The 13,691-nt window shown below is 36.8% G+C and overlaps 1 protein-coding gene across 4 annotated transcripts in view; it reads right to left on the reverse strand.

Moving 5' to 3' along the window:
* The window catches only part of Spata31f3 (SPATA31 subfamily F member 3), an 84,102-nt gene that overhangs the window by 13,505 nt on the left and 56,906 nt on the right, over positions 1–13,691 (reverse strand). For 3 of the 4 annotated variants that reach the window (XR_013438166.1, XR_013438165.1, XR_013438167.1), the window contains exon 3: positions 197–242. Coding sequence is in view for 1 of the 4 variants with exons in the window: in XM_078047774.1 (XP_077903900.1) it covers positions 197–242; positions 715–858 (190 nt within the window). In the remaining 3 variants the exon portion in view is untranslated. Of the gene's footprint in view, positions 1–196; positions 243–714; positions 1,163–13,691 lie in introns of those variants that run through there. The other variant, XM_078047774.1, reaches the window with a different exon arrangement.

Here is a 13,691-nt window from a genome sequence, read left to right on the forward strand (position 1 = left end):
ATTTTCATTCTTAGGAAGGTAAAATAGAATTTTGGAAGGTTCCTACGCTCTGATTTCCCACCCATGCAGGTCTTTTGTTAGCAGTTGCCACTGGAGGTATTAAAGGCTGCAGTGGTTAGAACACATGGCTTCTGGCACCAGGGATCACAAAGGCTCTATGGGGACCTCAGTCACAGTGGAGTGGAAGGGGCTTTACCTTTTGATGTTCTATCTTTAGACTTTTGTTTGACTGCTCCGTGATGCTTAAAGACAAAAACATTAGAATGTGAAGTTGGGTCACCATTTCCTTTTTCATGTCTAAAATGATACAAAACCCATTAGCATTTCTCAATATTTTTCTGTATTCCATTTAATACTCTTCTGTCATTCTTTTACATATACTATCTTTTTTACCCAAACTTTTCCCTTCTATGCTTATTTCTGACTCACTTTGAAGCTCTTCCAAACTCCATACCTTCCACTCCTATTTCATGGACAAATTTTGTGGGGAGTTCAGGATGAGATAGAAGGAAAAGTGAAGAGATTAAAGGATGGTGGTGAAGGTCCTAAATGGCCCCCAACCAGGATAATGACCCAAATTGGGAGCTGTTCTGGGATCCAATGAGAAAACCCCCATTAAAAAAATCAAGGGGTAAGGATATAAGAGAAAATGAGGGGATAAAATCTTCTTAATGGAGGCTTATCCATTCGTTTATGATCACAGTATTTCCCTACCTGGCAACAGGTCTCATTAGGTTCCGACTTTAATTTTTGGCGCCTCTTTTTCACTTGCCAAATAATTAATGCAATAATGAAGATGGATCCATAGGTATAGAAGGGATATCCCGCATCCCATACAACAAAGGCAGGAATCAACATGACCTAAACCTCACTAGCCATCCCTCTTCCTAGGCTTCCAGGGTCTTGGAACCTAATGCCTCCAGATTCTAGGCATTGTCACCTCTGCCTCACAGATGGATCAAGACCAACATACTACATCACAAAGCCCGCCTGTTTCACAAAGCAGGTACAGCATCACAGACTTTCATCTTACAGAAACTCATTGGTGATTCATTGTTCAAATGAGGATGTCTAGTTATCTATATAGGCTGCAGAGCCTGGGATAAAAGATACCAAGTTCGATAGCAGCATACACTCTTCTAGTTCTCTCTATTCCCTGTATCCTGATGCTCAGCTCTCTATTACTACAATAGGGTGGAAACTATTCACCAGATAACACGTTATGCATACTGTATATACTTTAAAAGAGTGGCTAAGTCAGAGAAATGAACTACATTATTTGTAACTGGGACAATAACTAAAAAATACACACCAAGATAAGTCCAGCATAATAATTGTTATGTCTTGAAATCATATTTTTTGACCTCACGAGCAATAACAGGTATCAATTATCAAGAAGTTCAGAGCCCAGTGTGGTGGTGTATACCAGTAATCCCAGTGGCTCAGGAGGCTGAGGCAGGAGGATCGCAAGTTCAAAGCCAGCTTGAGAAACTTAGTGAGACCCTAAGCAAGTCAGCAAGACCCTGTCCCAAAATTCAAAAATGAAAAAAGGACTGCGGGTGTTGCTCTGTGGTTAAGCACCCCAGGGTTCAATCTCCAATAGGAAAAACAAAAAGTCAGGAAGATCATGTCAGATGTTATCAAAGAAAGCATGAACCTGCTGTCCTTTCAAAATATTTCTGAGAGCTAAAGACCCCTCCAAGGCCTGGTGGTCCAGTATGAGGTGAATCGAAAGAGATCGTAAATATCACCTTCCACAAAGGCACATGAATAAGGCTCATTTTGGGAGCTCTGTCCAAAGCTTTATTTTCCAGAATTGCCTCTACAGATCTTATGGTATCTGGCTTATTCATAGAGATAGGTTATTGGCAAGACTTTTGATTAAGTGGTTCTTTGTGGAATCTGCCACCATTGGAATGTTTGGCTGAGTGTTTTATGAAGATCTGAATTTTCATAAAAATTTAGGCATGGGAAAGATTTCTTCCATTCAATCCAAGTACCCCACCATTCCTATATCCACTGATTCACATATGAATGTTAACTTTATGGCTCCTGGCAACATGATAGTATATCTCCAACACCTCAAGATTTCTGAATTTCCTTGAGAAGTTTTTGCCTTGGTAAATTGGTAGTCTGAGGCTCAAAATCTCTGAAAAGGTCACTTGGTCCTTCCTCTAGCATCCAGTCCTCCACCAAACAGACATGGTAAGTACTTGATTTGTGCTCATCCCTGAGATAGACAAAGGTAGAAAGACATTTAAGTTATGTTGCCTGCCTGTCCTCAAGAAACTTAAAAATCTAGTTTGAAAGGCAAGATTAATTCACATGAAGCAAAAGCCAATCTTACAGGGGGCTAGGGAGGGGAAAAATACTGTTAGTGTTTAATGGTCACAGAGTTTCTATTAGAGATGATGAGTAAGTTCTGGAAGTGATTATACAACTCTTCATGCTTCTGAATCGTACACTTAAAATGATTTAAATGCTAAATTTTGTTCAAGTATGTATTATCCAAATTATGAAACAAACAACTGAAAAACAATCTTAAAATTCATAAAACGAATGACCCAGAAAATCAAAGCCATTCTCAGCAAAAAAAAAAAGATGAAGATATCACAATATCCAACTTCAAATTATACTACAGAGTCATAATAACAGAAACAGCTTGGTATTGGTATAAAAATAGACACATAAGGGCTTGGATGGTAGCTCAGTTGTAGAGCGCTTGCCTAGCATATGTGAGATACTGGGTTCCATCCTCAGCAACACATAAAAATAAATAAATAAAATAATGGTATTGTCTCTGTCTAAAACTAAAAAAATAAAAACAAAAATAGACATATAAACCAATGGAATACAATAGAAGACAAACCCCACGTAGTCATAGTCATTCAATTTTTGACAAAGGTACCAAAAACTTACATTGGATAAAACTTACATTGGATAGCATTTTTAACAAACAGTGCTGGAAAAACTGGGTCTCCAGATGTAAAAGATTGAAACTAGATCCATATCTCTCATCCTGCACAACTCAACCCAAAATGGATCAAAGACTTAGGAATAACAATAGAAACTTTGCTACTGCAGAAGAGAACACAGGGGAAACACTCCACCATAGAGGTGCAGGCAGCAACTTCCTCATAGGACTCCTATAGCTCAGGAAATAAAACCAAGAATCAATACATGAGATGGAATCAAACTAAAAAGCTTCTATATATGAAGGAAATAATTAAGAGCATGAAGAGACAGCCTACAGAAGGGGAAAAAATCTTTGCCAGCTACTCTTCCCATGGAGGATTAATATCTAAAATACATAAAGACCTCAAAAATACTCAAGATCAAAAAACAAACCAATAAATGGATAAATGAACTAAACAGGCACTTCTCAAAAGAAATAAAAATGACCAACGAAATTATATGAAAAAAAATGTTCAACATCTCTAGCCATCAGGAAAATGCAATTCAAAACTACACTAAGATTCCTTCTCACTCCAGTCAGAATGGCAATCATCCATAACAATAAATGTTGTGAGAGTAAAGTGTGCCCGGGTTCAATTCCCCAGTACTGAAAAAAATGAAACTAAAAAACTAAAATGAAACTACCATATGATCCAGTGATATCAACTCCTCACAATAACCAAGGTATGAATCAGCCTAAGTGTCTGTCAACAGATAATAAAGAAAATGTAGTATATATATATATACACACAATGGATTTTTATTCAACCATAAAGAAGGATAAAATTATTCCATTTGCAGGAAAATGGATTGAACTGGAGAGCATTGTTTTAAGAGAAATAAGCCAGACTCAGAAAGATGAGTGCCATGTGTTTTCTAGAGACTTAAAAAGCAGGGGGAGATAAAGGGACCTCATGAAAATAGAAGGTAGACCATTAGGGTAGAGGATGGGGACAAGGGGAAAGGAGGACAGGTGGGCAAAGGGAAGTACTGGAGGTGAACTTGATCAAATTATGTTACATGTATATACAAGTCTGCCACAATGAAACCCATTATTCTGTATAATTAATATGCACCAATAAAAATATTTAAAAACCCAAACAACCAAAAAAGTCATAGCATGAGAGGGTTTTTGCTAGCTATATGGAAAAAATATTCTGAAAATGATTTGACAAAGAAATGGATGAGTGAATGAATATTTTTCCTAAGCTTCCTTTTCTTTGCTTTCTTTCTTTTTTTCTTTTTCTTTTTTTACTAATACCTCACTCTCCTTCCAGCCACTTCTCCTGGAGCGACAGGTACATCAGAACTTTCACACAGCTTATTGCAGATATTGTCACTCTTATGTCCATGAAAACAAAATAGATCTTTACATTAAAGATGATTTTTTAAAAGTCCTATCTGAAGATGAGATGAATTTGAGCCATTTCAACATTTTTCCTGAACTTGCAAATTTCAAAATATAAGAATGAGAAGACTTGTTCAGCCAAAGAGCACTGAACAACAGGATACCAGAAGTCAAGTAAAAAGCAGCTTGTGTCAGCTTTTCAGTAGCAGGTAAACATACCTGCAAAGCAGCTTGTATCTTTTATAGGTTGGCTATCCCTGCCAAAATCCAGAGAACTCCAAAATCCCCCCACACACACACAAAAATGAGCACCAACAAGATGCCACACATGGAAAATTCTACACCTGATCTCACATAATGTGTCATAGTCAAAACGGAAGCACACTAAAAAAATTGTATAAAATAAAATTTAAGCTTCATGAATAAGGTGTATATGAAACATAAATAAATTTCCTGTTTAGATTTGGGTCCCATCCTCAGGATACTTCATTATGTATATACAAATATTTTTAAAATCTAAAATACTTTCCTTCTCAAGCATTTCAAATAAGGGATAATCAATGTGTATTACTTTTTTTTTTAAATGTGATTTCACTATGGTGCCCACGCAGATCTCAAATTCTTGGGCCCAGGAGATCCTTTGGCCCCAACTTCCCAAATAGTGGGATAATAAGCAATGTGCCACCATGCTCTGCTCTATTACTTTTATTAATCCCAGGCAATCAGCTCTTGCTTCTAGCAGCTTCTGTGCCCTCTAGGCTATTTGAACAGTTCTGTTTCTCATTGTTGCAAACTCCTCTCCAGCAGGAATAGGCTAGCCATTGCTTTCAGAGCTGAGGAATTAGAGCCACTGTTCGCAGAGTAGCCTTTAGCATGGATTTTGTCAGTACCTGTCCTACTGGCAGACAGAGGTGCCCATGAGGACAAGAAGGCGGGATCAGAGTCTTCCTAAACAAGGGCACTCTCACATGATGCACAGCTAGACCTGCTATTTTTAATGATGTGGGTATGGATCCTCACATCTGCCCACCCGCCTCACAGCTTGAACAGCAAACCACGGTGCGGGGGGGGGGGGGGGGGGGGGTGAGTACATGAAGAGCCTCAGGGGACTCTGGAGGGCCACTCAGCTGTGAAGGATACTTATTCGTTTGTTTCTAGGAAAATTGCTTAATCCAGATCCTGCTTCCATTATAATGCTGTAGTGCCACAGTTATCGTCATCAAATTTCTTCAGGAAACTGTTTATGGCTACTGATTCTTACATGTTATATAGGTCGTACATCCTTGGAAAGAAAAATCCTGACAGACATGCCACCCATGAGTCTAGTTCCTAGGCACGAGCCTTACCAGTGAATACCTAGGGTGTTCTAAGGTGCTGGGGACAGAGATGCATCACCACTTTTATACCTGACTATCGTTATTAATGACCAAAAACCAAATTATCAGGGGTGCAGGGGTTGGGTGGTTGTCTGGAATCTCCAGAGCAGTGTCAGGCAGCAACAAGGCCAGAGCTCAGAAGCCAGTTAGTACACTGTGCACCAGTGCAGCGTCGTCGCTAGAGGGCAGCAGCGGCCCACCCGATACTCCTAGCCCCGCACAGTCTCAGCAACCATGGGAATTTTATAAGGTCTTCTGCTCCAGTGGCTCTCAATCCTGGTGTTTGTCAGAATTACTGGGAGACTTGTGAAAATTCAGATTCCTGACTTCACCCCAGACATAATAAATCTGAATATTTAGAGACAGTATCCATCAACCTATATAACTTTTAAATTATATATATAACTTTTAAATTAATTCTTAATGGACTGTAGCTCAGAGGCTACCAAGTGTGAGGCACTGGGTTTGATTTTCAGCACTATATTAAAATAAATAAATAAATAAATAAAAGATATTGTGTCCGTCTACAACTAAAAAAAAAATTTTTAAAGAACAATGAAAACCAACAGCAGGAGGTAGTACAGTAAAGAAAAAACTAATCATAGAGGAAAAATAAATCATGTTAAGTAACATACATAATCAAATATAGCTAGAAATACAAACCATATCTCAATAGTAACCCTAAATGTTAATGGCTTAAATGCACCAATCAAAAGACATAGGCTAGTAGAATGGATTTTAAAAAAAGATTCAACAATATGCTGCCTACAGGAGACTCATCTGATAGGAAAAGACATACACAGACTGAAGGTGAAAGGTTGGGAAAAATCATATCACTCATACGGACCCTGGAAGCAAGCAGGGGTGTCCATACTTGTATCAAATAAAATAGACTTCAAGCCAAAGTTAATCAGAAGGGATAAACAAGGACACTACATACTGCTCAAGGGAACCATACACCAACAAGACTTGACGATCATTAATATATATGCCCCAAACAATGGTGCAGCTACGTTCATCAAACAAACTCTTCTCAAGTTCAAGAGTCAAATAGACCACAACACAATAATCATAGGAGATTTTAACACACCTCTCTCACCACTGGACAGATCTTCCAAACAAAAGCTGAATAAAGAAACCATAGAGCTCATTAATACAATTAATAATTTAGACTTAATTGATATATACAGAATATACCACCCAACATCAAGCGGATACACTTTCTTCTCAACAGCACATGGATCCTTCTCAAAAATAGACCATATATTATGTCACAGGGCAAATCTTAGCAATTACAAAGGAGTAGAGATACTACCATGCATTTTATCTGATCATAATGGAATGAAATTGGAAATCAATAATAAAATGAGAAAGGAAAAATCCTACATCACATGAAGATTAAACAATATGCTACTGAATGAACAAAGGGTTACAGAAGACATCAAAGAGGAAATTAAAAAATTCTTAGAGGTAAATGAAAACTCAGACACAACATATTGAAATCTCTATGAAAAGCAGTACTAAGAGGAAAATTCATTTCATGGAGTTCATTCCTTAAAAGAAGGAAAAGCCAACAAATAAATGACCTCACACTACACCTCAAAGCCCTAGAAAAAGAAGAACAAATCAGCAGCAAATACAGTAGAAGGCAAGAAACAATTAAAATTAGAGCTGAAATCAATGAAATCAAAACAAAAGAAACAATCAAAAAATTGACAAAAACTTAAAGTTGGTTCTTTTAAAAAACAAATAAGATTGATAGACCACTAGCCATGCTAACAAAGAGAAGAAGAGAGAGAACCCAAATTACTAGCTTACAGGATGAAAAAGGCAACATCACAACAAACAATTCAGAAATACAGAAGATAATTAGAAATTATTTTGAAACCCTATACTCTAATTAAATAGAAGATAGTGAAGGCATCGATAAATTCCTTAAGACATATGAACTACCCAGATTGAGTCAGGATGATATAAACAACCTAAACAGACTAATATCAAGTGAGGAAATAGAAGAAGCCATTAAAAGACTACCAACCAAGAAAAGCCCAGGACTGGATGGATATACAGCAGAGTTTTACAAGAACTTTAAAGAAGAATTAATACTAATACTCTACAATCTATTTCAGGAGATAGAAAAAGAGGGAGAACTTCCAAATTCATTCTATGAGGCCAATATCACCCTGATTCCCAAACCAGATAAAGACACCTCAAAGAAAGAAAACTACAGACCAATATCCCTAATGAATTTAGATGCAAAAATCCTCAATAAAATTCTGGCAAATTGGATACAAAAACATATCAAAAAGATCGTGCACCACGATCAAGTAGGATTCATCCCTGGGATGCAAGGCTGGTTCAATATACGGAAATCAATAAACATTATTCACCACATCAATAGACTTAAAGATAAGAACCATATGATCATCTTGATAGATGCACAAAAAGCATTCGACAAAGTACAGCATCTGTTTATGTTCAAAACTCTCGAAAAACTAGGGATAACAGGAATATACCTCAACATTGTAAAAGCTATCTATGCTAAGCCTCAGGCTAGCATCATTTTAAATGGAGAAAAACTGAAGGCATTCCCTCTAAAATCTGGAAAAAGACAAGGATGCCCTCTCTCACCACTTCTATTCAATATAGTTCTCGAAATACTGGCCAGAGCAATTAGACAGACAAAATAAATTAAAGGCATTAAGATAGGAAAAGAAGAACTTAAATTATCACTATTTGCGGATGATATGATCCTATACCTAGAAGACACAAAAGGTTCTACAAAGAAACTACTAGAGCTAATAAATGAATTCAGCAAAGTGGAAGGATATAAAATCAACACACATAAATCAAAGGCATTCCTGTATATCAGTGACAAATCTTCTGAAATGGAAATGAGGAAAACCACCCCATTCACAATATCCTCAAAAAAAATAAAATACTCGGGAATCAACCTAACAAAAGAGGTGAAAGATTTATACAATGAAAAGTACAGAACCCTAAAGAGAGAAATAGAAGAAGATCTTAGAAGATGAAAAAATATACCCTGTTCATGGATAGGCAGAAGTAACATCATCAAAATGGCGATATTACCAAAAGTTCTCTATAGGTTCAATGCAATGCCAATCAAAATCCCAACGGCATTTCTTGTAGAAATAGATAAAGCAATCATGAAATTCATATGGAAAAATAAAAGACCCAGAATAGCAAAAGCAATTCTAAGCAGGAAGTGTAAATCAGGAGGTATAGTAATACCAGATTTCAAACTGTACTACAGAGCAATAGTAACAAAGACAGCAAGGTACTGGTACCAAAACAGGCGGGTGGACCAATGGTACAGAATAGAGGACACAGAAACCAATCCACAAAATTACAACTATTTTATATTCGATAAAGGAGCTAAAAGCATGCAATGGAGGAAGGATAGCATCTTCAACAAATGGTGCTGGGAACACTGGAAATCTATATGCAACAAAATGAATCTGAATCCCTTTCTCTCACCATGCACAAAAGTTAACTCAAAATGGATCAAGGAGCTTGATATCAAATCAGAGACTCTGCATCTGATAGAAGAAAAAGTTGGCTCCGATCTACATATTGTGGGATCGGGCTCCAAATTCCTTAATAGAACACCCATAGCACAAGAGTTAAAAACAAGAATCAACAAATGGGACTTACTCAAACTAAAAAGTTTTTTCTCAGCAAGAGAAACATTAAGAGAGGTAAATAGGGAGCCTATATCCTGGGAACAAATCTTTACTCCTCACACTTCAGATAGAGCCCTAAAATCCAGGATATACAAAGAACTCAAAAAAATTAGACAATAAGATAACAAATAATCCAATCAACAAATGGGCCAAGGACCTGAACAGACACTTCTCAGAGGAGGACATACAATCAATCAACAAGTACATGAAAAAATGCTCACCATCTCTAGCAGTCAGAGAAATGCAAATCAAAACCACCCTAAGATACCATCTCACTCCAGTAAGATTGGCAGCCATTATGAAGTCAAACAACAAGTGCTGGCGAGGATTTGGGGGAAAGGGTACACTTGTACATTGCTGGTGGGACTGCAAATTGGTGCGGCCAATTTGGAAAGCAGTATGGAGATTCCTGGGAAAGCTGGGAACCACCATTTGACCCAGCTATTGCCCTTCTCAGACTATTCCCTGAAGACCTTAAAAGAGCATACTATAGGGATACTGCCACATCAATGTTCATAGCAGCACAATTCACAATAGCTAGACTGTGGAACCAATCCAGATGCCCTTCAATAGATGAATGGATTTAAAAAATGTGGCATTTATACACAATGGAGTATTACGCAGCACTAAAAAATGACAAAATCATGGAATTTGCAGGGAAATGGATGGCATTAGAGCAGATTATGCTAAGTGAAACTAGCCAATCCCTAAAAAACAAATGCCAAATGTCTTCTTTGATATAAGGAGAGCAACTAAAAACAGAGCAGGGAGGAAGAGCATGAGAAAAATATTAACATTAAATAGGGATGAGAGGTGGGAGGGAAAGGGAGAGAGAAGGGATATTGCATGGAAATGGAAGGAGACCCTCATTGTTATACAAAATTACATATAAGAGGAAGTGAGGGGAAAGGGAAAAAAACAAGGGAGAGAAATGAATTACAGTAGATGAGGTAGAGAAAGAAGATGGGAGGGGAGGGGAGGGAAGGGGAGGGGGGGATAGTCGAGGATAGGAAAGATAGCAGAATACAACAGTCACTAGTATGGCAATATGTAAAAATGTGGATGTGAAACCAATGTGATTCTGCAATCTGTATATGGGGTAAAAATGGGAGTTCATAACCCACTTGAATTAAATGTATGAAATATGATATGTCAAGAGCTTTGTAATGTTTTGAACAACCAATAAAAAAGAACAGAATATTTTTTAAAAATTAATCCTTAAAAAAAAAAAGCCCCCTGTTTCTGCTGATGGGAAGAATCACAGCCTATAGGACAGGAGTCCCCTGTGTTTTTTCTTTGCTAGCAAAGCAATAAACCTTCTTTTTTCTTTTTCTCAAAAAAAAATAATAATAATCCTTAAGCAATAGGGTGGTTCCATTGTAAGTTTTCTGAGGAATCTTCAAACTGCTTTCCAGAGTGATTGCACCAATTTGCAGTCCCATCAGCAATGTATGAGTGTGTACCTTTTTCTCCACACCCTTGCCAACATTTATTGTTACTTATATTCTTGATAATTGCCATTCTGACTAGAGTGAGATGAAATCTCATTTTAGTTTTAATTTGCATTTCTCTAATTGCTAGAGATGTTGAACATTTTTTAAATATATTTGTTGACTGATCATATTTCTTCTTTTGTAGAGTGTTCAGTTCCTTTGCCCATTTATTGTTTTTTTTTTTGGTGTTAAGTTTTTTGAGTTCTTTGTATATCCTTGGGATAAATGCTCTATTAGAGGTGAAGGTGGCTAAGATTTTTCTCCCATTCTGTAGGTTCTCTTCTCTCTTCATGTTCTTGATTGTTTCCTTTGCTGTGAAGCTTTTTAGTTTAATGACATTCTATTTACTGATTCTTGATTTTATTTCTTGTGCTTTAGGAGTCTTGTTGAGGAATTCAGTTCTAAGCCAACATGATGGAGATTTAAGCCTGCATTTTCTTCTAGTAAGTGCAGTGCCTCAAGACCAGAGTCCTTTATATTCTAAGAAGTTACAGGAAAATAAGGAAAAAAGAGAGACACAAATGACTAATAACGAGAATGAGAGAGTTGACCCACCTCAAATTCCCAGGATACTAAAAAGATAATAAATTCAAAACATGAAGTTTTTAATGTCCAAAATTTGATGACTTAGGTGAAATGGACTGCTATGATTTGAATGTGCTCCCTGAAAATGCATACGTTAGACCAGAAAAGCAACCTAATCAATAAAAGGGCAAAAGAACTAAATAGACATTTCTCTAAAGAAGAAACACAAATGGCCAATAAATATATGAAACAATGTTTAGCATCTCTAGAAATCAGGAAAACGACAATCAAAATCACACTAAGGTTTCATCTCACTTCAGTCAGAATGGCAATATCAAGAACACAAATAATAATAAATGCTGGCAAGGAGCTGGGGGAAAGGTACATTCATAACTTCTTGGTGGGACTGCTAAAAATTAGTACAACCACTCTAGAGAGTAGTATGGAGATTCCTCAAAAAAATTAGGAATGGACCATATGACCCAACTATCCCACTCCTTGATAGTTTTACAGAAGAACTAAAATCAGCATATACTATAACAACATAGCCACTTCAGTGTTCACAGAAGCACAACACACAGTAGCCAAAATGTGGAATTAGCCCATATGCCCATCAATAGATGAGTGGATTAAGAAATGTGCTATATATACACAATGGAGTTTTATTCAGCCATAAAGAAGAATTAAATTATGGCATTTGCTGGTAAATGAATAGAACTGGAGAACATCATGGTAACTGAAATAAGCCAGACCCAGAAAGTCAAGGGTCAAATGTTTTCTCTTGTCCATGGAAGCTAAGGAAAAAAGGTGGGGGATCAGATATCATAAAAATACAAGGAAGATAAATGGAGTAGAAGAGAGAGATCAAGAAGGAGGAAGGGAGAATGAGAATTAGGGAATGAGGAATGAATTTAACATAATCACATTATGTGCAAATATAAATATACCACAGGGAATTTCACCTTGACATGTGTAGCAAGCACCAATCAAGGATGGATAGATAAATGGATGAGCAAGGGAAGAATCAACGGATTCGGGGTGAGGAGAAGGAGGGGAAATTGGGGAAAAACAGAGACTGCAATGGAGTGAGTCAGATTCATGCATGTAAAATGTTGTTGGGATGAACCTAACTACTATGTATAACTATAATGCTCCAATAAAAAATAATAAAATACAAAAAATTTTTCATGTATTATAAATTTAATCTGATATGGTGACACATGTCTGTGATCTCAGCTATCAGGAGGCTGAAGCAGGTGGATCTCAAGTTTGAGATCAGCCTTAGCAACTTAGTAAGACCCTGTCTCTAAATAAATAAATGAAAGGACTGGGGATGTAGTCCAGTGGTAGAGCATTGTTAGGTTCAATCCCTAGTGCTGAAAAGAAAAAATTCATGTATTGGGAAATTAATCTTCAATGCAACAGTGTTGGGAGGTGTTAATTCCAGTATAAAACAGGGTTTGTGGAAGTAGATTCTCTGTTCTGCTCTTTTGTCCTGTGGGAACATACATTCTCCCTCTTTTTGCCCTTTCACCTTCTGCCATGTGAGGACACAGCAAGAAGGCCCTCATTAGATGTTGGTGCCTTCATCTCGGGCTTTTTAGCCTCTAGAACTAAAAGAATTATTTCTGCTCTTTACAAATTACCCAGGCTGTGGTATTTTGTTATAGCAGCATAAAATAGGCTAAGAAATGGAAAATTTCTCTAAAAGACACAAATGATCAAAAGTTACTCAAGAAGAAATAGATAATTTGAATAACTTTTTATCTATTTAAATAATATCTATATAAAATCTTCTCACACAAAAAGATTCTTGTCACAAAGAAAACTCCAGGCCTATATTTCTTCACTGGGGAATTGTACCAAATACTTTTAGAGAAGGGAATACTTCTTAATTTATTGTTTGAAGACAGCACTGCCTTGATGCCAAATCCAGACAAAGACATTACAAGATTAGAAAATCACACAGCAATATTCTTTATAAACACATGTGCAAAAATTAATGATATTTTAGCAAATAGAATCTAACAATAAATAAAATTCATAACACAAAATGACTAGGGAGCTCATCTCAGAAATGCAGTGTTGGTTTAACACTCAAAAATTGAATATACAATACAATCAACTCAATAAATGCAGAAAAAGCATTTGACAAAATTCAGCACCATTCCACACAAAAATTATTAGCAAGCTCAACACACAAGAGACTTCCACAGACTGATAAAGAGCATGAACAAAAACTTATATTCTAATAGTGAAAGACTGAAAACATTACACTTTAAGATAA

This window comes from Ictidomys tridecemlineatus, chromosome 4 (genome assembly GCF_052094955.1).
Source record: "Ictidomys tridecemlineatus isolate mIctTri1 chromosome 4, mIctTri1.hap1, whole genome shotgun sequence".
In the NCBI taxonomy this organism is placed as follows: domain Eukaryota; kingdom Metazoa; phylum Chordata; class Mammalia; order Rodentia; family Sciuridae; genus Ictidomys; species Ictidomys tridecemlineatus.